At 34.5% G+C, this 27,244-nt stretch overlaps 1 protein-coding gene across 1 annotated transcript; it reads left to right on the top strand.

Moving 5' to 3' along the window:
• Window positions 1-1,162: 1,162 nt before the first annotated feature.
• LOC150093494 (uncharacterized) lies at window positions 1,163-27,244 on the top strand. The gene is made up of 2 exons (XM_090414031.1): window positions 1,163-1,247; window positions 22,662-27,244. The coding sequence occupies exon 2, from the start codon at window positions 24,289-24,291 to the stop codon at window positions 25,585-25,587; it is 1,299 nt and encodes a 432-aa protein (XP_090270157.1). The 5' UTR covers window positions 1,163-1,247; window positions 22,662-24,288; the 3' UTR covers window positions 25,588-27,244.

The raw sequence follows: 27,244 nt of genomic DNA, 5'->3' as shown, positions 1-27,244 counted from the left end.
AAGGAAGTGTGTGTCTGTGGGGGATATGAATGTGAGAGAATTAAAATAGAAAATGAAAAAAAAAGATAATGGATGGGCGAAGCGTTTTTTATAAATGGTGAGAAAGGGTGAAAGGGGTTGAAAACAGCAACTGATTTTTTGAGGGGGTTTTTGGGAAAAGGAGGTTGATGGGGTGTGGTCCGTTTCGACTATGCTTAGTCGTCGTCTGAACCCATGGAATAAGTGGATGCTATGTCAGGTCGGTTTGGTGTGTATGCTTTTAAAGTGTTTGTGTTATCGCCTATTAGTCGGGATTGTGACCTCAATTTTAGGTTGTGAAGCTTCCAAACCTCGGAGATTATGTAGGGCCTATGGACGTTTATAGAATTCGCGTAACATTTTATGGCTAGTTTCTGATATTCTAAGCATTGTTTCATAGTCTTGTCTGTCTACTATGAAGGCCTTGTCGATCTGCGGGTTATGTTTTTGTTCAAGGGCGTGAACAGATATTTCTGTTTTCCCTGTGCTTCGTATTCGATATCTCTTTTTGATGTTGCATTTTTTAGTGTTTAAATGTTCTGAAATAGGGATGTTACAATCGCGGAAGTGTTCTTGTACTTTTATGTATATTGTACATATATATACATTGTATATATATATTTTACTTTTATGTAATGTTATATTATATTACTGTCTTCTACCGATTGAATTAATTCCGATAGGTGTCACTTATTCATACCAGTGGAATTTCATACCAGTGGAATGAATAAGTCGATGTCATTTGTTGTAGTTGTGTAGCGAAGTCCTCAATTTGAACACTAGTTGGCGGAGTAATAGTAAGTAGCGTCCAAATTTACTTATTCTTAAGGTGCTTAAATAATTTGCATATCACACACTTTCTTAACTTTTAGTTATGACAGCGCAACCAAAGAAACCTACGACTCAATAGTACATTTTGAATTATTCCATTTATAAAATCGGACTCTTTCCTTCCAAACGGTCATTTCAAGAAGGGAGTCTACTGGAAATAACAGTAAATTATCAGTTATATCACCTTGTAGTGATAAGGTACATGACAAATACAAGGTGATATAACTGATAATTTTGTGCCCTTTATAGTATCCAAGCAGTCAATGAAAAAGATATACAAACCGGAGAACTGCCATAACCTTCCGACCGACGTACAGTACATGGCGGGTGCTAATCATAGGACATGGGATACGCCGCAAAGTATGCGAGGAACTAGCCGATGATAACAACTTTATAAGGTTGGTAAACTCTAATTGTAACAAAAACTATAATTTTTACTGCGTAAAACTGAGTGAAAGTCAGTACAAAAAATTATCAGAAGACACAAAGCTGACCTGTCAATGTATTACATGAAAATTTAGCGATCAACAAAGCTTACAAGGGTCAAGTCGTTTGTCTAAAGCGGTATGCATTCCTCCCTGAACAGCGGTCGCAGGCAAATATATCACTCAGCCCTGACACCAGTGCAGCTAGGGAATCGTATTAAATTTCAAAATTTGCATATCACACACTTTCTTAACTTTTAGTTATGACAGCGCAACCAAAGAAACCTACGACTCAATAGCACATATTGAATTATTCCATTTATAAAATCGGACTCTTTCCTTCCAAACGGTCATTTCAAGAAGGGAGTCTACTGGAAATAACAGCGCAACGGACGGATAACTGCGTGAGCGGGTATAATGTCTCCGATGGCAGCCGGATGTGACGCACCTGTAATAAGGGAACGAAATGGAAGTTTCGCATTGAAGGACTAGGTGACGCACAATTCTGCCAGAGAGAGAGAGAGAGGTGACGATAACGGCTCGTTACTCTGGTGCAGATTCAAGGAGTTAATTTTCCTTATGAGAAATTATACTATCTGTTTCTTTATTATGCAATCATGTAGACGGCATAGATTTCGGAATTTTTACTCTTTCAAATATTTTGCTTTATCCTTTAAAATGATGCAAACTGTAGAAACGGCAGAGGAATTTCTGAGAAAGAGCTTTAACAGTGCCAACCGCTCGATGACTGTGAAAATTGCGCATTTTTTCTCTAATACGCTTTTTTTTTTTTTTTGGCCATTTTCTGGTTTTGCACTGTTGTTTCGTTTTGGTATTGTTGGAAGAATGAAATTGTTATAGTTAAAAATAGAACAAAATAAAAATTCAGGTGTCATTGAAGAAAACTATGAATAACACACTCGCGTCGCCAAGGATCGTGATTGACTTAGGTTCGTTCATTACATCGTTTTCCTCTTCTTCACGCATTAGGTATAATATCTGTTGCGACCAAGATTTCATCTTCTTTAATGGTAACTTTTTCTAGGACTTACTGTTTTTCTTTTATTCTTTGGTTTCCAAATGTAGATTTGCGTTATTATTCTTTCTTCACTGTACATGTTCAATCCATTTTATTATTCGGGTTAGAAGCCAATTCTTTATTGCTTGTATTTGATATTGTTTTCTTATATCTGTATTTCTTATTTTATCTAGTCTAGTTTTGTTTACTATTTTTCTTAATATATTCATTTCATCAGTGTTTAATATTTGTCTTGTTTTCGTAGTGTCTGGTCTTGTTTCTACATTATATGTCATAATAGGCCTGAATACTGTTATAAATTCTTTTTCAGGCATCTTTATATTCTTGCAGCTTTTTCATCTTGTTCTCTGACTTCTGAATGCGGCGTTCCTTCCCATTTCAGTTGTAATGTGTTATTTGTTTTATAATAATAGTACCTTCCAATTCTAATTTACATCTTTGTGGTTTTTGTGATATTGTCATACATTTTGTGTTAGGTTTTCATATCTTCATGTTATATAATTTTGCTGCTTTATTAAATGCAAGCAATATTATTTTTAACTAGATTTCATTTTCTGCAATTAATATTACATCGTCTGCAGAACATACTATATAGTTCTTATTATTCTATTCTTATTTCCACTCCTGTATTTTGTATTTTTTAACGTTTTGTGTTATTATATCCATTATTATATTGAATAATATTTGACTTCTGGAGTCTCCTTGTCTAATGCCATTAATTTGTATCTCATTACTTGTTTTTCCTTGTGTTTTTAACTGTCGTTACCATACATTTCTTTAATTATTTGTGTTATGTTTTCTGATACTTTTCTTCTCTGCAGTGTATCTATTACGTCTTGAATTAATATTCTGTGAAATGCTTTTCCAGGTCTATAAAGCATATAAATAATTTTGTATTATATTCTATTGTTTTTTCTATCAGTTGTCGAATTATAAATATTGCATCTGTATATAATCTATCTTCTCTAAATCCTTGTTGTTCATCTAGTAGATTAATTTCCTTTGTTATTTTATTATTTAGAATTCATGTTAGTAATTTTAATGAAGTATTTAATAAATTTATCCACCTATAATTTTCTGCATACCTTTTAGTCCCCAGACCAACAGATGTGTAGCAGAAAAATGGCAGCCAGCTGCATTAATTGCCTAAAATCTTTAAAGATGAATTGGCCAGCAAATAGAAACAGAAGTAGCGCTACTGTGTAAGGGAGAGCTGACACACCCAACTGAAGTCCACATAGAGTATACAATAATAAATTTAGTTTAATCCTTTATCCAAGTGTGAGCAAACAAAGTTTGCGCCTGAAAGTATCTTCAGGACTGGGTTAAGGTGGTACACACTAGGGCAACTCGTTGCAAAGGTGGAGCATGCTACCAACATTCCTATCTCAGTATCTCCTATAATGCAAAACACATCTCCTTACGGATATGTCTAATGTTATGCATTAAGGGAAGGGCCACTACCCAGACTAGTTTCGACCTTTATTGAGGTAGAATGGGAGTTCATGCCTTTCATCACTGGCCTCTTTAGATTTAAAAAAAAGGTTGTGCTGAGAGTCAGCCTGATAGTGAGAGAGGAGAGGAAAGATAGAGTGGATAGTAGTAGATAGTTAAAAGAGGCCTCAGTCGATCTACTTGGCCTGACTTAAATGCCAGCACCAAGCAGATCTCCGACATCATCTCCCTCCATCCGTTCTCCTCCGCGTTCTCCGGCCAGCCACCTCTTCAGATGTCTGGCCGATGAAAGAAGTGAAAAAAAACAAATGCAGGAAGACACACATAAATTGAAAATCAAAAGAACTAGGACACACATAAACAGAAACAGCAAAGGAGCTAGAACACGCATAAACAGAACAACAAAAGTCGGTGAATTAACAGAAAAGTACTGCAAGAATGGGGGAAGAGCCTGGCCCGAGTGATGCAGCCCGCAAGGAGCTGCACCGCCTCGCTGTAAGCCTTCGCCGCTCGGGTTCTCAGGTCTGCCCCCTCCTATGTGGATTAAGCGTGAACATACAGAAACAGAACCAAGAAACTTAGAAGGTTTTTTTTTTTTTTTTTTTTATGTCATATTTGCCCTGCTATCTCTTACCGCTTCCTCATAGTCTTTTACCACGTTTTCCATCACTGTGAGTACGTGTACTGACTCTTCATCATTAAGTTGCCATATTCTCTTCAAGCATTCATTCCATTCCACTCGGTCGTAAGTGACTTTCCCAAACTTGAGCCATATTCTAAGACTCTTTAGCTCACCTTCACATTGCAAAGCCACGTCTCCCTTTTCCTGTACAGATGTGTGGACTTTGTTTTTTATCTCGGGTTTATTCCTAAGATAGAATAGGATTCGTTTTGTTACATTCGAATATTCATATTGGAGGTCTTTTCTTTTTACCGGTTTTGTAATGGGGTGAGAAGAACCGGTGTCTACTGGTAAAGTTCTTTTTTCAAATTCCTTCATCATCACTGGGTATCTCTTTTTCAGATCTACTCGTGTCAGCGACTTCAATGTGTCGCATAGGTGTTGTTTTTCTTCCTCTGTTAAGTCCAGGTGACCGTCCAGTTGTTGGGGCTCGACCTTGGTTATATCCTTTACATAGAGTTCTCCCCATATGAGTCTATTGCTCCTTTTAAAGAACAAGAAAGTTGGCTCTCCTTTTGTGGTCATTATCTGAAATAGTTTTTCTGCCGTTTTAGGAGATCCCTTAAAGTTCTTCAGAATGACAGAGCCGTTTGGAGTATTGCTTTTAACAAAGTCTGTTCCTTCCTTAGTTTCTGGATTGTTACCTTGCTCTCTGTCTTCTTCTTCTGATGAGATTTCTTCCTAATTTTCTGTGTTGTTTCGCGATATTTTCTCATTTCCTTCCTCATCCTCATCTGAACTTGAGGCTTCTATTTGGCTTTCAGTGTCCTGTTTATTTCGTTTCATTTCTCCTTCTTCTTCCGGCGTGATGGGTCGTTTTGTTGTACTGGTGTTGATTTCCATTTCCTCTGTTTCTGTGCTGTCATTGTTGCCTTCCGATTTCTTAGTGATCTGTTTCTTTTTCTTCCTAATTCTCCCTTCTGCGTTCCTCCCAGTTATTGCCCGATTTCCTAATGTAGTCGTTGCGGTAGCTGGCGGTTGGAGGGCTGGAAACTCTTCTGGTTCAGTTGTTTGTGGTTCGTTTACTGTTTGGCCGGTAGCTCGAGAGTCCTGTGTTGTGAGCCTAGGAAGGGCTACTGCCGCAGGTGTTATGGCGCCTCCTGCTCTTTCTGCAAGGGTCCTATTAGGACAAATGTCTATTTTATAGGATGTGTTCCCACATTTACGGCACGGTGACTCACATTGATTCAATGTGTGTTCTGTCGATAAGCAGTTGCGGCATGTGTTGTTTTTCGGGCAGTGAGCGCTAAGGTGACCCAAAGCGGTGCACCGAAAACATTGTTTTCTTACGCCTGGATAATTGATTATTACTCTTGCTGAGCCTAAAAAAATCAAGTTGGGGACCTCGGTTTTCATCTCGATTGAAATGCTCACTTCCCCTGACTTTAGCAGGTCACTCTACCTATACTCTGGATTTAGTCTGGATTTAGTAAATCCAGACTAAATCCAGAGTATAGGTAGAGAATAGGTAAATCCAGATAATTTACTCTGGATTTAGAGAAAGATGTTGAAAGTTTATTTTTCACTTGGTTAGAGTATAATAAATTTAGTTTAATCCTTTATCCAAGTGTGAGCAAACAAAGTTTGCGCCTGAAAGTATCTTCAGGACTGGGTTAAGGTGGTACACACTAGGGCAACTCGTTGCAAAGGTGGAGCAAGCTACCAACCCTCCTATCTCAGTATCTCCTATAATGCAATGCATAACATTAGACATATCCGTAAGGAGATGTGTTTTGCATTATAGGAGATACTGAGATAGGAGGGTTGGTAGCTAGGGCAACTCGTTGCAAAGGTGGAGCAAGTTACCAACACTCCTATCTCAGTATCTCCTATAATGCAATGCATAACATTAGACATATCCGTAAGGAGATGTGTTTTGCATTATAGGAGATACTGAGATAGGAGGGTTGGTAGCTTGCTCCACCTTTGCAACGAGTTGCCCTAGTGTGTACCACCTTAACCCAGTCCTGAAGATACTTTCAGGCGCAAACTTTGTTTGCTCACACTTGGATAAAGGATTAAACTAAATTTATTATACTCTAACCAAGTGAAAAATAAACTTTCAACATAGAGTATACAAGATGACAGCTATGTGGAATGTAAACATCATATATAATATTTCAACCATCAACATCAGAACATTGTACAAACCTGGCAAATTAACAGAAATTTACCAACAGAATGGAGAACAGGCCAGATCATATCCATCCACAAAAAAAGGAGATGTTAGATCCTGCATTAACTTTAGACTTATCACCCTTTTAAGCCATTGCTATAAAATATTCATCATAATTCTTCAAAAGAGAGTTAACCATTTCCATGAAGAACAGATGGAAGAAGGGTAAATGGGATTTAGAAATAGCAGAAGCATAATTGATGCAATTTTCACATTAAACAGATTACCAGATCTTATATGAGACAAAAATAAAAACTCTACTGCTGTTTTATCAATTTCAAACAATCTTTTGACTCAATAAAGAGAAACAAACTGATTAAATTTCTAAAAACAGAAGGTTTGACAAATACCTATTAAATTTTATCAAGAATTACTATTCAGAAACACAAACAATAGTGAAATACAAAAACATAGAAACAGATTAAATAGCTTAAAAAGGAGTTATGTATGGCTGTCCATTGTCATTTATTTCTTTGACCTATGCCTAAAAGAATTAGTAGATGAAGAACTACAGATATGTGAAGGCATAATGGTAAAGGGAAGAAATATAACACAATTAAATTATGCTGATTTCTTGGCTGTCTGTAGTGATATAGTTATCATTACAGACAGAAAAATTACATAATATCCTGACCAAGCTACATTCAAACAAGTAACAAATATGATATGAAAATCAATTTTACTAAAACGAAACAAATGGTATTTTTACTAAATAGCTTAAGCAAATTGCAACGTACAATAGAATATACATTAAAATAAATTTAATACTCTTCCAATATTTCGGCAACGTCACGTTGCCATTTTCACAGGAACTTAAGACCAAGACTCATGCAAGCAAAACAGTAAATGAGGATGAAGCAGAAAGCTATTCTTTCTCCAAAAAGTCCTGATGGTGACACCAACTTTTATATGGAGACTTTTGAAGAGAAAGCTTTAAACTCTGCCCCACAAAAACCAACCATATGGCTTTGCTATGTTGATGATGTGTTTGCTATTTGGCCACATGGCTCTGATGCACTCATCTTCTTCCTAACACACTTAAACAACCAACACCCCAGAATCAAGTTCACCCTGGAAGAGGAAAAAAACAACTGCCTTCCTTTCTCAGGCACAGTTATCACCTGCCAGCCTGATGGAACTTTGGTTTTCTCAGTTTATAGAAAATCCACCCATACAGGCAGATACATTCACCAACAACTTACCCCCCCCCCCCTCAACAATATGGAGTCATTAAGACACTACTCAAGAGGGCTAAACTTATCTGTTCAAATGACAATGCAATAACCACAGAACTAAACCAAATTCTCAACACTTTCACAGCCAATGGCTACCCCCACCAAAACAAAATAAAAAATCCAAAAGATATTGAAACCAATAACCCACCACCTTCACAACAAGGATTACTCTAAATCCATCACCATTCCTTATATCCAAGGCACCTCGGAAAAAATTACAAAAATCCTAAAAAACATGACCTAACTTCTTGTTACAGACCATACAAAAAATTGGTATCCTTTATCTGCTCCCCTAAAGACCCCCCCCAGACTTACCTGGTGTATATCAGGTCCCTTGCATCTGCAAGCTGTTCCACTTTGGCCAAACAGGCAGGTCAGCTAATATCAGAATTTCAGAACACCGTGACTACATCCAGTTTCACCAGTACAGCCACTCAGGTCTTGCAGACCATGCGCTGGATACCTGCCATAGATTACGGTGGAAGAAAGCCACGATAATACATCGCAGTAAATTCAAATATGAAAGGCTATTCATAGAATCAGCCTCAGCCATAAGAAACAATCCAAACCTCAAAAAATTTGGGTGCATAAGACTGCCCCAAATTTGGGAAACCTACATCAGAAGACCTTCAGCCCAATCAGCCAAGAATACCAACAATGCCCGCTAGGTGGCACCATCAGGACTTTTAGGAGGAAGAATAGCTTCCTGCTTTGTTTTCATTTATTGTTTTGTTTTGCTTGCGTGCACGTGTCTTGTTCTTAAGTTCCTGTGAAAATGGCAACGTGACTGCCGAAATATTGGAATTGTATTAAATTTATTTTTAAAGTATATTCTATTGTAATTTCCTTAAGCTAAATAAAATTTAACTTTAAATTTTATTTAGCCTTTAAATGAGAAAAACAAATGATAATAGGAAGAAAAAGGGAAGAAATTCAAAGGAAAATAGGAAACAATAATACAGAACAAGTAAAGCAGTTCAATTTCCTAGGAGCAATGATCCCTGAAGATCTAGACTGTCTCGAAACCATAAAACACTGAATCAATAATGGATGGATAACAATGGACACACGAAAAAATAGGAACAATAAAAGATTAAGCAAAGAACTGAAATTAACGTGAGTAGTAGGGGAGGCGGTAGTGACCAAATGCTTCCAGTGGGCGTGGCTTTTCCCTGAGGGTATATGTGTCAATGGCTTCAGCTGTGAGTGACGTCATGAGTTTGGAATGTTTGGAATTTCCATGAGGGCAAGTGTGTGAATGGCTTCAGTTCTTGTGTTTTGGTTCGCGTATGGGATTATGGGGGATTTTTTTGGTTCGCCTATGGAATTATGGGTGATGATAGAGATAAGGATTCGTGTTGTGATTGGTGGGACACTTTTAAACCAAATGCTTCCGGTGTGCGTGGCTTCCTGAGTCAGAAATTTCCCTGGGAGCATATGTGGTCACTGGCTTCAGTTCTTGTGTTTTGGTTCGCGTATGGAATTATGGGTGATGGTAGAGATAAGGATTCGTGTTGTGGGTGTGTGTTGTTTTCAGATGTAGATAAGTGACGTCATTTGTTATTTGTAAATAAATGTCGTCATTTGTTATTTGTAAATAAGTGACGTTGTTGTTTTGAATGGAAAGGATGATATTAGTGGATAAGAAATCGTGTCGTGATTGGTGGGACACTTTAAACCAGATCAAGATCAAGATAAGATAAGGAAATGTGACGTGAATATTTGTTGTTAGTTGTAAATAAGTGACGTTATTGTTTTGAATGGGAAGGATGATTTTAGTGGTTAAGTAATCGTGTCGTGATTGGTGGGACACTTCTGACCAGATCAAGATCAAGATAACATTAGGATTCGTGACGTGAATGTTTGTTGTTATTGAGTTTGGAATGATAATTTAATTTAACTATATTCTATGTCACACAAACATACAGTTTTTTTTTTCTTCTCTAGATGGTTGTACTAATTTTCCAATACATTTTGGGTATTTCTTTCCTGTTAAAGTGTGGGAATTCTTAGAGAAAGTCGTGATGGCTCTCGTGTTTCGAGCTTTTCTGAATAATTAATTATATACTTAAAGTACCTGTCCTTAAACACACACACACACACATACACATTAGACATAAAAAATCGCTAATGTGTCCATGTTGATACTCTAATATATAACCTATGATTATTCTTATGGAAAAAAAAAACTATTCAGTATTAGAATTACGCTTACCAAACAACATGCGATCAGTTATGTTTAAGTTAAAAAAGTACTTACAGCTTTCCAGATGACTCTTCGAAATTCGATTATTCCAAAATAGTTCAATTTTATATCCACAACACAACACAAACACAAAAACCACAAAGAATGAAATTTCTGTAAATACTGTAACCTGAACTAGTTACTTCGTCCTTTAGATTACGGAGCGTAGATGGTGAGGTTTCGTCATTGCAATATCCCCCAGCGAGCGCTTTTCTTCAAAGGGGATGACATGAGTCACATCCGTAAATTGGGAATTTATTTTCCAACACTGAATATTTCTCATTAAGTCTTTTACAGTAGGTTTTCTGAATATTCCAATTGTTGATTAACATGTATTCACAGAACACAAACACAAATCTGAAAAGAACATTTCACTTTTTCATTATAGCTTACTGTGGCTAACATATATTCACACCACAAAACACACAAAACATAGGAGTTGATAGATATTTCTGTAAATAACCAGAAAAGCTAGTGGACTACTTAATTTACTTTAGTATCCGTTTGGTTCTCTGTATTAATCTTTCCCACGGGTGTCCATCCTCGGTAGGAAGCTCTATGCGCTGTTTTGTTTAGGGTAAGTGTTATTTCCGGTTTCGAATTCCGATTGCTGTTAGAGTATGGAATTCAGACAAGTGAAATTATTATTATTTTTTTTTTTTCAAATTGATTGGTTATTTTCTGTATTTTACTTTTACAGGTCATATTCTAACAGAATAACTGAGCAGAATTAATAAATATATAAAGTATATGAGACTTAGTTGAATATTTAATTTAGATTACTATCCGATTGGTTCGTTCTCTGTTTAATTCCTTCCCACAGTTGCTCATGCTATGTTTCCTAAGCTTGGTAGGAAAGTCTATGCGCCTTTTTGTTTAGGGTAAGTGTAATTTCCTGTTTCGAATTCCGAGTGCTGTTAAGGTATGGAATTCTGACAAGTGAAATTTTTATTTATTTATTTTTTTTTTTTCAAATTGAATGGCTATTTTCTGTATTTTACTTTTAAAAATCAGTTTAATTACATATTCTAACAGAATAACTGAGCAAAATTAACGAATAAATAAAATGTGAATTTATTTTCCAACACTGTAGATTTCTCACGAATTTCAGATTTCAGAAGTAGATTTAGTAGATTTAGTAGAAGTAGACGTAGATTTCAGAAGTCGTATCTTAAAGATATCTCTCTCTTATCCGGTCGCCAACTTGTTGTACCTAGGTGAAAAATAGTGTGTGTGTGTGTAGTAACGTGTTGGTTTAAAATATCTAATGGCTCTGTAAAATAACCAAATTCTAGCAGTATTGTAATTTCAGGTGAAATCTTCTGCACTAAAATTCTGGTTATTAAAATAATACTCGATTTTTTTTTTTTTTTGCTTCCAAGAGTTGACAGATTCTTGATATATTTGAGGGCTTGCATGAACAAATAAGACTTTTAACTCACTGAGTCAAAAAAAATAAATAAATAAAATAAAATAACAAAAATCTAGTTAGTTTGTGGCATTAAATTTTACAAGGAGAAAAAAAAAAAAAAAATGTTGTGGTCTTACTTAAATTTGTATTTTGACTGTTGTCCTCTCAGTCCGACTCTTTTTTTTTTTTTTTCACAGTAGGGATATTTATATATTTTAACACAATTATTATATTAGATATTCTTTCCAACACAAATAAATAATTATGTATTCTTATTTCAAATAAATATTAGCTCAGAAAGAAAGAAAGAAAATTGTAAAGAAAAAAAAAGTTTACCTTCAAATAACTATTTTGGAATCACAGCAAACAAGAAATTCATCACCTTTTCAAAGTTTTAAATTCCTACCCATATTGTTTTCATCATTTGGTATCATTTAAATGAAGAACGGTTCTGGCTATAAGGTTTGTTAATGTTATTGATTTTTCTCTTCCATTGGCTGTAATTTTTTTTTTTTTGATACATTCATGCTGATTCCTTATTATCTGCACACTACGATACCTTTTTATTTTCTACAACAAACGTTTTTAGAGTTTAAGTAACGTGATTGGCTAAAATATCAGCTGTTTGTCTCTGTAAAATAAGCAAATTCTAACAGTCGTATTGTTAGAATTTGGTACGACTGTTTTTTCTAGTCTGGTGAAGGTATCTACTTCAGATGTAGTAACAAATTGTCACTTATCACTTCATTTTTACTTTATTCACAAAACTACAAATCCGTTATTTGGTATGGTCTCTGTTTTTAATTCCCCCATTACTAGAATGTACGGGTGGTAAAGTTTTGAAATAAGTTTCGACTCGCAAGAAAAATAAAATGTTTACATTCAAATAACTATTTATGATCACAGCAAGCAAGAAATTCATCAGCTTTTCAAAGTTTGGAAATTCATACCCATTTTGTTTTCATCATTTGGTATCATTTAAATGAAGAACGGGTATGGGTATTAAGTTTGTTAATGATTTTGATTTTTCTCTTCCAAAGGCGATTATTATTTGATATATACATGTTGATTCATTTTTTATCTGCATGCTACGATATCATTTTTATTTTCTACAATAAACTTTTTTAGAGTTTAAGTAACGTGATAGACTAAAATATCAGTTGTCTCTCTGTAAATAACCAAATTCTAACAGTCGTATTGTTTGAATTTGGTACGATTGTTTTTCTAGTCTGGTGAAGGTATCTACAGATGTAGTAACAAAATTGTCACTTTTCAGTTCATTTGTACTTTATTCACCAAACTACAAATATGTGTTGTCAAGTTTTGAAAAAAAAAAAGAAAAAGAAAAAAAAAGTTTCGACTGGCAGTGATATGTTTTTAAACTTTTATCATGTACAAATATCTTAAAAGAAAAGAAAAATGTACCTTCTTTTCTTTTTTACATCAAGCTTTTTTAAGAGTTTGGTAACGTGATGAGTTAAAATATCTGCACTCTGTAAAATAACCAAATTTTTATCTTACTTTGTGTTGGGAAAGGTAAAATTTGTATTTGTGTTATCTGGAGAGTATAAACCTTTTTTCTATACTAAACTTTAAGAGTTTAAGTTATGTTTTGGGTAAAATTATCTGCTTTCTCTCTGTAAAATCACCAAATTCTAACAGGTAGGATTTTCGAGTATGCGAACGAAATGTTTACAGATAACTCAAAAAAAAAATGTCAATAGGTAGCATTAGACAAATTTCTAAATACTTAATTACAGGATATCAGGTTTCCCATGGTCCTTGCATTAATTTCACATTAGTGATTTTTTTACAATAATTAAACAGAATTGCATTAAGGTATAAAGTTATGGATTTTATTATCAAATTCTAAACTGAATAACTGAGTAAAAATTTCACTGTGGAAAACACAACAGCAACACACATCTTTTGTTCATTTAAGTTTTACAAATGCTTATTTTATTTTGCTGAAATATTACTTACAACGAAAAAAAAATCGAAACTTGTAATTACCTACAAATATTTCACAATATTTAGTTTACACTATTTTCCTGAAGAAAGAAAATTTCAAAGACTTTTGTGGTTCACTCATTATTTTACTTTACTGGACCTAAACACCACAACACAACACAATACGATAGCTGCACTGGATGAACGAATTGCAGTAACTGAAAAGACACTCGACTCGATTGTTTTTCTTTATAGTACTGTTTACCTGACCCTTTACCCTGACCGTTCCTTCCAAATGAAACTTTCGCGCAGGTGACTCACAGACATGTTTTCGCATGCTGGTGGATTGATGTTGATGTGCGTTTATCTTACTTTGTGACATTATGGTACAAACTTTATCTCTGTGGCTCGAATTCATCCAAAGGAAGATGAGCGAGCTACCCATTTGTAGATATCTTTTAGTGATGTCACCTCAAACTGATAACCAATGAGATGAACGATCTCGCCATTGCGGATGTCCGAAATTGTTTGGATGGAAAAAAAAAATAGCATTATGTGTTGGGTGTGAAAGGGTAGTCAAGAGGTTGACAGTGGTCTTCCCTGCAAGGCTCCCCCACCCTCCCTATCCTCCAGAAGATGTCTGCTCATCTAAGGGAGATGAGCTAGTTTGCCGTTGTCGGATTTCTTTTAGTCATGTCACTTCCAACTGATGCTAAATGCTCCCCCATCCCATACTCTAACCCATCATCCCTCTCTCCTCCAGCAGATGTCTGCTCAGGCTAGCGGAGATTAGCGAGCTTATCATTCGCGGATATCTTTTAGTGATGTTACCTCCAACTGATACTGATAACTTTGGAGGAAAAAAAATAGCATCAGGTTGTGGAAGTGAAAAGATAGTCAAGAGGGTGACTGAGGTCTTCCCTGCAATACTCCCCTAACCCCTCTCCTCCAGAAAATGTCTGCTCAGCCTCGTGGAGATGAGCGAGCTCATCATTTGCGGATATCTTTTAGTGATGTCACCTCCAATTGATACTGATAACTTTTTTTGGGAAAAAAAATTAAAAAACTGGTTTTTTATGATAACTTTTTAGGAAAAAACGCATTTTTTATGAAAACTTTTTTGGAAAAAAATAAAAAAACAGTTTTTTAAATTTTTTTTTCCAAAATAGTTTTCATAAAAAACGCGTTTTTTCCTAAAAAGTTATGATAAAAAACCAGTTTGTGATATTTTTTTTACATTTTCACATTAGTGATTTTTAAATAAAAAAATCACTAATGTGAAATTAATGCAAGGACCATGGGAAACCTGATATCCTGTAATTAAGTATTTAGAAATTTGTCTAATGCTATCTATCGATATTTTTTTTTTTTTTGAGTTATCTGTAAACATTTCGTTCGCATACTCGAAAATCCTTACCTGTTAGAATTTGGTGATTTTATACAGAGAGAAAGCAGATAATTTTACCCAAAACATAACTTAAACTCTTAAAGTTTAGTATAGAAAAAAGGTTTATACTCTCCAGATAACACAAATACAAATTTTACCTTTCCCAACACAAAGTAAGATAAAAATTTGGTTATTTTACAGAGTGCAGATATTTTAACTCATCACGTTACCAAACTCTTAAAAAAGCTTGATGTAAAAAAGAAAAGAAGGTACATTTTTCTTTTCTTTTAAGATATTTGTACATGATAAAAGTTTAAAAACATATCACTGCCAGTCGAAACTTTTTTTTTCTTTTTCTTTTTTTTTTTCAAAACTTGACAACACATATTTGTAGTTTGGTGAATAAAGTACAAATGAACTGAAAAGTGACAATTTTGTTACTACATCTGTAGATACCTTCACCAGACTAGAAAAACAATCGTACCAAATTCAAACAATACGACTGTTAGAATTTGGTTATTTACAGAGAGACAACTGATATTTTAGTCTATCACGTTACTTAAACTCTAAAAAAGTTTATTGTAGAAAATAAAAATGATATCGTAGCATGCAGATAAAAAATGAATCAACATGTATATATCAAATAATAATCGCCTTTGGAAGAGAAAAATCAAAATCATTAACAAACTTAATACCCATACCCGTTCTTCATTTAAATGATACCAAATGATGAAAACAAAATGGGTATGAATTTCCAAACTTTGAAAAGCTGATGAATTTCTTGCTTGCTGTGATCATAAATAGTTATTTGAATGTAAACATTTTATTTTTCTTGCGAGTCGAAACTTATTTCAAAACTTTACCACCCGTACATTCTAGTAATGGGGGAATTAAAAACAGAGACCATACCAAATAACGGATTTGTAGTTTTGTGAATAAAGTAAAAATGAAGTGATAAGTGACAATTTGTTACTACATCTGAAGTAGATACCTTCACCAGACTAGAAAAAACAGTCGTACCAAATTCTAACAATACGACTGTTAGAATTTGCTTATTTTACAGAGACAAACAGCTGATATTTTAGCCAATCACGTTACTTAAACTCTAAAAACGTTTGTTGTAGAAAATAAAAAGGTATCGTAGTGTGCAGATAATAAGGAATCAGCATGAATGTATCAAAAAAAAATTACAGCCAATGGAAGAGAAAAATCAATAACATTAACAAACCTTATAGCCAGAACCGTTCTTCATTTAAATGATACCAAATGATGAAAACAATATGGGTAGGAATTTAAAACTTTGAAAAGGTGATGAATTTCTTGTTTGCTGTGATTCCAAAATAGTTATTTGAAGGTAAACGTTTTTTTTTTTTTTCTTTACAATTTTCTTTCTTTCTTTCTGAGCTAATATTTATTTGAAATAAGAATACATAATTATTTATTTGTGTTGGAAAGAATATCTAATATAATAATTGTGTTAAAATATATAAATATCCCTACTGTGAAAAAAAAAAAAAAGAGTCGGACTGAGAGGACAACAGTCAAAATACAAATTTAAGTAAGACCACAACATTTTTTTTTTTTTTCTCCTTGTAAAATTTAATGCCACAAACTAACTAGATTTTTGTTATTTTATTTTATTTATTTATTTTTTTTGACTCAGTGAGTTAAAAGTCTTATTTGTTCATGCAAGCCCTCAAATATATCAAGAATCTGTCAACTCTTGGAAGCAAAAAAAAAAAAAAAAATCGAGTATTATTTTAATAACCAGAATTTTAGTGCAGAAGATTTCACCTGAAATTACAATACTGCTAGAATTTGGTTATTTTACAGAGCCATTAGATATTTTAAACCAACACGTTACTACACACACACACTATTTTTCACCTAGGTACAACAAGTTGGCGACCGGATAAGAGAGAGATATCTTTAAGATACGACTTCTGAAATCTACGTCTACTTCTACTAAATCTACTAAATCTACTTCTGAAATCTGAAATTCGTGAGAAATCTACAGTGTTGGAAAATAAATTCACATTTTATTTATTCGTTAATTTTGCTCAGTTATTCTGTTAGAATATGTAATTAAACTGATTTTTAAAAGTAAAATACAGAAAATAGCCATTCAATTTGAAAAAAATAAATAAATAAAAATTTCACTTGTCAGAATTCCATACCTTAACAGCACTCGGAATTCGAAACAGGAAATTACACTTACCCTAAACAAAAAGGCGCATAGACTTTCCTACCAAGCTTAGGAAACATAGCAGGAGCAACTGTGGGAAGGAATTAAACAGAGAACGAACCAATCGGATAGTAATCTAAATTAAATATTCAACTAAGTCTCATATACTTTATATATTTATTAATTCTGCTCAGTTATTCTGTTAGAATATGACCTGTAAAAGTAAAATACAGAAAATAACCAATCAATTTGAAAAAAAAATAATAATAATTTCACTTGTCTGAATTCCATACTCTAACAGCAATCGGAATTCGAAACCGGAAATAACACTTACCCTAAACAAAACAGCGCATAGAGCTTCCTACCGAGGATGGACACCCGTGGGAAAGATTAATACAGAGAACCAAACGGATACTAAAGTAAATTAAGTAGTCCACTAGCTTTTCTGGTTATTTACAGAAATATCTATCAACTCCTATGTTTTGTGTGTTTTGTGGTGTGAATATATGTTAGCCACAGTAAGCTATAATGAAAAAGTGAAATGTTCTTTTCAGATTTGTGTTTGTGTTCTGTGAATACATGTTAATCAACAATTGGAATATTCAGAAAACCTACTGTAAAAGACTTAATGAGAAATATTCAGTGTTGGAAAATAAATTCCCAATTTACGGATGTGACTCATGTCATCCCCTTTGAAGAAAAGCGCTCGCTGGGGGATATTGCAATGACGAAACCTCACCATCTACGCTCCGTAATCTAAAGGACGAAGTAACTAGTTCAGGTTACAGTATTTACAGAAATTTCATTCTTTGTGGTTTTTGTGTTTGTGTTGTGTTGTGGATATAAAATTGAACTATTTTGGAATAATCGAATTTCGAAGAGTCATCTGGAAAGCTGTAAGTACTTTTTTAACTTAAACATAACTGATCGCATGTTGTTTGGTAAGCGTAATTCTAATACTGAATAGTTTTTTTTTTTCCATAAGAATAATCATAGGTTATATATTAGAGTATCAACATGGACACATTAGCGATTTTTTATGTCTAATGTGTGTATGTGTGTGTATGTGTGTTTAAGGACAGGTACTTTAAGTATATAATTAATTATTCAGAAAAGCTCGAAACACGAGAGCCATCACGACTTTCTCTAAGAATTCCCACACTTTAACAGGAAAGAAATACCCAAAATGTATTGGAAAATTAGTACAACCATCTAGAGAAGAAAAAAAACTGTATGTTTGTGTGACATAGAATATAGTTAAATTAAATTATCATTCCAAACTCAATAACAACAAACATTCACGTCACGAATCCTAATGTTATCTTGATCTTGATTTGGTTAAAAGTGTCCCACCAATCACGACACGATTACTTAACCACTAAAATCATCCTTCCCATTCAAAACAATAACGTCACTTATTTACAACTAACAACAAATATTCACGTCACGATTCCTTATCTTATCTTGATCTTGATCTGGTCAGAAGTGTCCCACCAATCACGACACGATTTCTTATCCACTAATATCATCCTTTCCATTCAAAACAACAACGTCACTTATTTACAAATAACAAATGACGACATTTATTTACAAATAACAAATGACGTCACGTATCTACATCTGAAAACAACACACACCCACAACACGAATCCTTATCTCTACCATCACCCATAATTCCATAGGAGAACCAAAAAAATCCCCCATAATCCCATACGCGAACCAAAACACAAGAACTGAAGCCATTCACACACTTGCCCACATGGAAATTCCAAACATTCCAAACTCATGACGTCACTCACAATGACGTCAGGAAGCCACGCCCACCGGAAGCATTTGGTCTGAAACTCCAATCTGAAGCCATTGACACATATACCCTCAGGGAAAAGCCACGCCCACCGGAAGCATTTGGTCACTACCGCCTCCCCTACTACTAACGTGTAATGCCAAATGGACCATCTTCATGGTGTCTTGACCTCAAGTCTCTGGTCGTATTCAAGTGTTAGAACACTTTTTATTTGTGTACAAACATTTATTTCTGGTTCCGATTCAAATTATCGTCTCTCCAGCTTTTCGTAATTAAAAAAAGAGATTGCATGTAAATAACAGTGGACAAGATGACGTCAACAAGGAAATAAATAAAATTAACTTGCAAATTGTTTAATAGAGACATACGTGTTAAATATTTCTATGCACATTTTTTTTTTTTTTCATTCAGGGAGAAGACAGAAAAGCTGGTAACGTTTAAATTCTGAATACAAGTATGAGTCGTGCAGCATGCGTGTAATGTCACATGGATTGATAGCATCTATCTACTAGTAGGCAACTCTGTTACTTAATAGATACAGCAAACCGTTGATAGAGAAATTATTTGATAGTTAACATCCCCTATCCAGATTACAATCTGATGTTAAAAGGATGCTCATTCCCTTCTTTAAAGGATCATCTGAACAAATGGAAAGGAACTTTCACAGATTGCTGCATTGGTGGAACCCTGCTCCAGGAAATTGATGAGGCACGAGATTTAGGAGTGTTGGTAGATAAGGAATTGAAATTTAGGGGACACATTGCAAAAGTGACCAAAACAGCTCATCAAATCACTTGGTTGCTGAAGAATACGTTGACAAGCAGGTTATTGTTCCTCTGTATCGAGCCTTGATAAGACCCCATCTAGACTACTGTGCTCAGATTTGGTCACCTAGGTTTCTTCTTAATGGGGAGGAGGTGGAGAGGATCCAGAGGTGAGTGACCAAGATGATAGCAGGTCTGTGGAATGAACCGTATAAGAACAGGTTGAGGATTTGTGGGTTGCAAAAATTGGTTGATAGGCGGAGGAGGGGAGATATGATTGAGACATTCAAATTACTGAAGGGTTTCTATAAAATTAATTCAGAAAATATTTTTGAGAACAGGGCTGGTTGTGGGAGGACTAGGGGACATCCATGGAAACTGGGCAAAAGTGTGGTTAGTAAAGGTGTTAGAGCTGGGTTCTTTACTTTTAGAGTAGTGAATGAGTGGAATGCGCTCCCTGAGTCTGTGGTGGATGCTTTGACAGTGAATGAGTTTAAGGCGAGGTATGATAGATACTGTATGAATGTCAAATAGTTGTGATGAATATGATTTGGGGCCTCCCTCGATGAGTCTAATGACTCCCTGGAGTTGCCCGTAATAATAGTAATAGTAATAGATATAATTTGTGCATTACCTTCAAACAACTCGCCAGGAAGTTGTATTTTTTGTACAACCAGTCAAAGAAATTTTATCACCTTTATATTTGCCTGTTGTTTATGAAACACCCTGTTCTTTTCATATTTGCTGCTATGGACAGATTGGCCGTTTTGATACTATTAGAATCGAAGAACTTAATGCTTATATAAGATATTTGGATTTTGAAGGTTCAGGCCTTGTCATGCAATCGACAGTAGATAGAGAGTTACTGGAACCGTAAAAAGATGCTACAACATTAAATTGAAATTTGATTCTCTATTTTTTTCATCAAGTGAAGCTCTGTGCCACCGCTCTAATCTTAATTGGAAAGACTGTATGCCTGTTTGTAAGTTGTGAGAAGTGATTTCTGTTAATTGGTTGTAATTTTTAATGTTTTATGTAATTATATCTAATAAATGAATTTATTATTTATTTCTGAATGAAATTATTAACATTTCTTAATTAATTAATTAATTATATATCTATTCCTACGCCTCTGAACTCTTTTAGTGTTTCCTTCTTCTGGATAGCTGCGACCCACACGTGCGATATTATATGTATGCTGTATGAATCATTCTTTTATTGAGAATTTAAATGTTTTTACCAGTTTTTCTGTTTTTTTATTTCTAAATATAATGAAGTTAGAAATTACATTTAGTTTTCTCTTCCGGGTTATTCAAAACCTATAGAAATAAATAAATGATTAGCACAGAAAGTGTTTAGATTTACAAAATTACCACTGCGGATCCCTTTTATTACTACAAATAAGTTACTTCAGTTAATAGAAGAATGAGAAAAGGGCAAGTAAAAGAAAATTGTGAAAAGCAAGGAACACTATCGAAGACTGCGAAGAAAAATTAAAGAAAGCTTCAAGAAAACAGCAAAGGAGAATTGGACAAAGTAACATAAAGAAATTAAATATAAACTAAAATGAGAAAATATGCCGATAAGCAATATCGAATAATTTCTGCTCACACCTCCAGTCCGTCCCGAAACAGAAAAAAGTAAAGAAAGACGAGATAAAAATGATGAAGTTACTGGTAACAGATAGATAGTAGAAAGTGAGAGAGAGAGAGAAGGAATATTTCAAAGACTTATACCGTGAAGAAAACATGAATAGTGAACTTACCGAACAAGAAATCATGTGCTACAGAACCCCATGAAGGAATTTAAGGAGAGATCAATGAATTTCCTATCTGGAACACTGATGTGCAACAGATGAAATACCTGCTGAAATTGTAAGAATTGTTGTGTTGCGTCTGCAGGATTTCGTCTTCCCAGATTCCCACTTGATAGATTAGGTTTAGTAAGTATTCAATTTCTAGGAAAGTTGTAGCTGTATTTGCTGAGAATCAACAGTATTTAAAATAGTTAAAGAGATTGGATGAGGTTTCATCTGATCATTAACTCTACAAAATAATACAAAAACTAAAATAATGATAACAGTGTCAAAAATAAATAAATAAAAAGGAATATAAAATAATTGTGATTACACGTAAAAATAATGACCAAGTAACATCACTCATATCTTGGAGAAATTAATCAAGATGACAGAAGACGTACGCTGAAAATACGAAGGAGAATTGCTATGGCAAAATAAGTATTAAAGAAAAAATCTAATACAAGTAAGATTAGTAAAGACATGGGGAAAAGAAAACTAACTAACAAATTTTGCAAGAAATAAAAGAGTCGAGTATTTAAGACAGTGATTTTGTGGAACACATGAGGAAACAATGAATGGATTATAGACGTGTTGGAAGGAGAGAAACCTGAGAAAAGAGGAAGACAGTCGAAATACACCTAATACACCTTAGAGGAAGTGTTTACATTAGTCGGAAGAGAAAAGCCAGAAATAGGGTGAACTGGAGAAGGAATCACTGCATTTCCACAGGAATTATCCCTTAGAATGATGAAGAGAAGGAAATCCAAAACATAAGAACAGAGAATAATATCAATAGAAGAATGGGTGTTTACGCTACTTACAGCTGTACATCACAATTGTTCATCTAATAATGATTGACACACAACCACCTGAATAAAATGGTATTTTTAAGAAATTCACTCTCGGATTGAAAAGCCATTTTTAAACTTTTGCCATTATTTCACAGTTTCCATGTTTGCAAGAGAGTTATTCCTGAGGATATATTCAACTTCAGAATATAATACGGCCCCAAGTCTCTGTTAGCTTATTATTTTGTGATGATGCGTTTGTCAAATAAAATCAGGTTTGTTAACACAATCGTCAGTTTTAAGAGCGATAATACTCTGTTATTTTTCATTGGAAGTTTTACCGTTATTTTTTTTTCACCATTCATTAAAAATATTAAATTTCTAGAGTAAAATTCATACATTAATTGCGATTAAGTATTAGTTAATGTGTTGAGAATTTAGCATTAATTACATAATTTCTCTTTACAGATTATGAAGAGGTTACTGCCATGACACATTTTGCTTACTAATGCATTAATACCAAGCTGATAAGCTACACTGTATAAAGACTATTAAGTTGTAGTAAACATTTCGTATTGGATTTGCGAAATAAAAATCAAATATTTTCGAAGGGGTTGCTCTTCTAGTGGCGTAAGGGAAAAGCATCAAAAGAATGGAATTGACGAGCCAAATTCAAGAAACAATGAGTAAATCTCCTCCTGCAAAAACGGGACAGTCGCATTTCCTATTGAAATATCCTAACTGAGAAAAAAATCGGGGAAAAGTATTTCGTTTGTGCGTCATCCAAGACGAAGTTTGTATATCAGAGTATGAGCCGACATCAGAAAATGCACAATAAACAGTTGGATAAAAAAAAAAACTATGTGCAAAGTATACCAAAAAATTCTTTAAGCGATCAGATCAACTTAAAACGCACGAGACAAATCACAACAATAATAGACTTCAGTGGTAAACAGCCATGCTAAAAATGTAGGAAAAACTTTCATCGTCATGACAGCATAAAAGGGCACCAGAAAATGCACGTGGAAGAAGAAGGGAAAATATTTCTTCTGTACGACATGTCAGAAGAATTTCTTTGATTCAGCAAATCTTCGAGATCATCTGAAAATGTACTTGGTCGAGAAGCTATTTTCATGTGAAAATTACAGCAAGACCTTTTCCTCGTTTACACATCTGAAGAGGCACAAGGCTACAGTGAACTGCAATGAAAATCTGTTGACATGTGAAATGCGAGACAGTTTTCCAGTTAATATTATTTGAAGATACACAAACTTGTGCTTCAATCATCAGAACACCGTTTCAAGTCCGAAAAATGCAAGAAAACATATCGCTTACAGTCCTGTCTTGAAAGACATAAAACTGGCTAATACTGGGAAACATTTTTACGAATATAAAAAAAGTTTCCTATTTTAGTTTTTTTGAGGTGCATTTCAGAAAGTGAATACAAACTTTTCCCGATTAAATTACTAGGCATAGAGAACACAAATACAACCGACCACAAAGCAATGCGCAAAGTTCCTAGTGGAGAAATGCATGTTTCCTGTGTAGGGAGTGGCAAATCATTTTCCTCAAAGGCATTTCTTTAAACACATTCCGTTATTCACACGAATTAGAGGCCTTTTCAATTCCAAATATGCCACAAGATATTTGCTCTCTTTCTCTCAGAAACTATATCGCCAAATACTTTTTGTGCCCTTGCAAGAGAAATCTTTCACCTGTGAAATACATGACAGCCTTTTATAATAAAATAATGCTTTCGTTTCACATCAGAAGGGTTCTCGGGAAAGAGAAGCCGTTTGAGTATGAAATTTGTAGGAAATCATATGGCTATAGACAGCTTTAAAAAGCATCTCACACTGAAGAAAGACCTTTTAATTATTGGCTTACCTCTACGTTTTCATTTCTATGTAGAAGGCACCAAGATTTTCATGCGCTCACTGAAGAAAATTTTTTCTTGCAAAACGCCTGGCAAAGTAAAGAAGGTTATTCGTTTACAACCAAAATCTGTTTAAAGAAATTCTTCGACTCATCTCACCTGAGAAGCTACGAAAGAGTTCGCATCAGAGAGAAACCGTTTCCATGTCAAATTTGTAACATGAGTCAGAAAAATTATCTAAGAGTGCATACTAATGAGAAATCTTTTCTATGCGAAATTTGCAACAAGAAATTTTCCTCCAGTTCGAGTTTGAAAAGTCATCTAAGAGTGCATGCTGGTGAGAAACCTTTTCTATGCGAAATTTGCAACAAAAAGTTTTCAAAGAGTTGGGATCTGAAAAGACATCTAAGAATTCATACTGGTGAAAAACCTTTTCTGTGCGAAATTTGCAACAAGAAATTTTCAGACAGTTCGAGTCTGAAAAATCATCTAAGAGTGCATCCTGGTGAGAAACCTTTTCTATGTGAAATTTGCAACAAGAAGTTTTCAAAGCGTTCGAATCTGAAAATACATCTAAGAGTACACACTGGTGAGAAACCTGTTTCATGCGAAATTTGCAACAAGAAATTTTCCTGCAATACGAGTTTCAAAAGTCATCTAAGAGTCCATACTGGTGAGAAACCTTTTCTCTGCGAAATTTGCAAAAAGTCATTTTCAGAGAGTTCGGTTCTGACAAAACATCTAAGAATTCATACTGGTGAGAAACCTTTTCTATGCGAAATTTGCAACAAGATGTTTTTAGAGAGTTCGAGTCTGAAAAGTCATCTGAGAGTGCATACTGGTGAGAAACCTTTTCAATGTGATAGTTGCAACAAGAAATTTTCACACAATTCGAGTCTGAAAAATCATCTAAGAGTGCATACTGGTGAAAAACCTTTTCCATGCGAAATTTGCAACAAGAAGTTTTCAAAGAGTTGCGATCTGAAAAGACATCTAAGAGTGCATACTGGTGAGAAACCTTTTCTATGTGAAATTTGCAACAAGACGTTTTCAGATAGTTCGAGTCTGAAACGTCATCTAGGGGTGCATACTGGTGAGAAACCTTTTCCATGTGATAGTTGCAACAAGAAATTTTCACACATTTCGATTCTGAAAAACCATCTAAGAGTGCATAGTGGTGAGACACCTTTTTCGTGCGAAATTTGCAACAAGAAATTTTCCTGTAGTTCTAGTCTGAAAAGTCATCTAAGAGTGCATACTGGTGAGAAACCTTTTCCATGTGATAGTTGCGACAAGAAATTTTCACACAGTTCGAGTCTGAAAAGTCATCTAACAGTGCATACTGGTGAGAAACGTTTTCTATGCGAAATTTGCAACAAAAAGTTTTCACACAGTTCAAGTCGAAAAAAACATCTAAGAGTGCATACTGGCGAGAATCCTTTTACTTTTCCCACGTGTAGCTCTGGGTTTTTGACTTTAGAATCCGTAAAAGCACCAAAAACGCTATCATCTGATTGATGAAAAGTTTTTACTTGGAAAATATGTTGGCCATAATTTTATCATGCTATCTTTAAAAAAAAAACTCATAAAAAGGCATACCACAAATTGCTCCTTTACATGCGAAATTTGTCACGAAAAATTTCTCGACTCGTTTAACCTGAATAGACACGAAAGAGTTCTCACCAGAGAGAAACCGTTTCCATTCGAAATTTGTAACGAGCTTTCCAGACAGTTCGAGTCTGGAAGACATCTAGGAGTGCATACTGTTGGAAAAGCTTTCACTTGTACCATGTGTAGCTCTAGGTTTTCGTCTATGCAGTCGCTTAAATAGCATCAAAAAACGCTAATATCTGACTAAAGAAAAGGTTTTTTTGTGTAAAATGCGGGAAACAATTTCTGAATAAGGCTATCTTAAAAATCACATGAAAAGGCACAGCAGAGATTACTCCTTCACGTGCAATATCTCACAAAAAATTTCCCGACTCATCTCATTAGAAATGACACGAAAGTTTTCACACCAGACAAACTTTTTTCATGTGAAATTTACAAGAGATTTTCTGACAGTTCGAGTCTGAAAAGACATCTAAGAGTACATACTGATGAGAACCCTTTCACTTGCACAACGTGCGGGAAAACATTATCGCGAAAGGAACCTCTGGTGACCCACTGAAGAATTCAACACAGCTAATGAGTGGTGGGTAAACATTTTGCCTTGATATGTACAATTATATTATTGCATTTTTCTAAGTCGCCCTTTTAAGCACAGCTTAAAGTATTCGTTGTGAATAAGTTTATTATTTTTCTTTGAAAATAATTAATCCAATTGAGTAGCACTGGTTTTCCAAATGACACTTGAGTTTCAAAAATATCATTAGGTAGACAGAAGGAAAATTCATCGTAAATTTATAAAAACAGTGCGAACGAATGGGTTTTAATACCACACAAAAATTGAACTGTTGTAGACATTGTTATTGCTATGCGTTGAAGAAAGTTGTGGTATCGGGAACCTGCTGACATCAAGCAGGGATTTTCAAGTCTCTTGAATGGCTCAATATTTTTTCCCCTTAATTTTTGCTGCTAATTTAGAAATAAAATTGTCTTGAAGGAATGGATACACTGTTTTACTAACTGACTACCTGTGATATTCTCCGTATTATTATTTTTTTATTTTTTGATGGTGTTCGGTCAGTTCCTCGCATGTTTAAATTAAATCGACGGCTTCGCACTTGACGATGAAAAGAGAACAAAAAGTTGTTTCAAAGAGGTGTTTGAAGAACTTAGTTTTTTCGTACAAGCACTAGGAAAATGAAAAAATTTCAGATCACTGATTATATAAATGCTAATATCTAGTAACCATGACAAGTTTCCGGCCAAACGTTTTGATGTGTAGTCACACTACCCTCGTTCTTTTAAGTTCATGTGTCAAAAACATCAGAGTAGAAAGGAACAAGAAAATAATGACAGCCGTGAAACAGCAGCAGCTAGTATGAAACGATGCGCAACTTGAATGTATGCCTTTCATAGTTTTTGTTCATAAAAATCAGTGCTTTTTCAGTGACTTTTTGAATGAATAAAATTTCAGTTAATTAGTTTTATTTTTTCCTTATTATTATTTTTTTCATTTTATTTTAATATTCACTACCATTTCATATGTTCCACGTTTTTTTTTTAAATT

The sequence above is a fragment of the Typopeltis vanoorti genome, chromosome 24, assembly GCF_054136105.1.
Source record: "Typopeltis vanoorti isolate ZY-2024b chromosome 24, IOZ_Tvanoo_1.0, whole genome shotgun sequence".
NCBI classification, from domain to species: domain Eukaryota; kingdom Metazoa; phylum Arthropoda; class Arachnida; order Uropygi; family Thelyphonidae; genus Typopeltis; species Typopeltis vanoorti.
Note: the sequence above shows the minus strand (reverse complement) of the source record. Positions and strands in the feature narration are given on the sequence as shown.

Bases quoted from the DNA above. Each gene is read 5' to 3' on its own strand.
- LOC150093494 (XM_090414031.1), top strand. From the start codon at position 24,289: ATGAGTCAGAAAAATTATCTAAGAGTGCATACTAATGAGAAATCTTTT.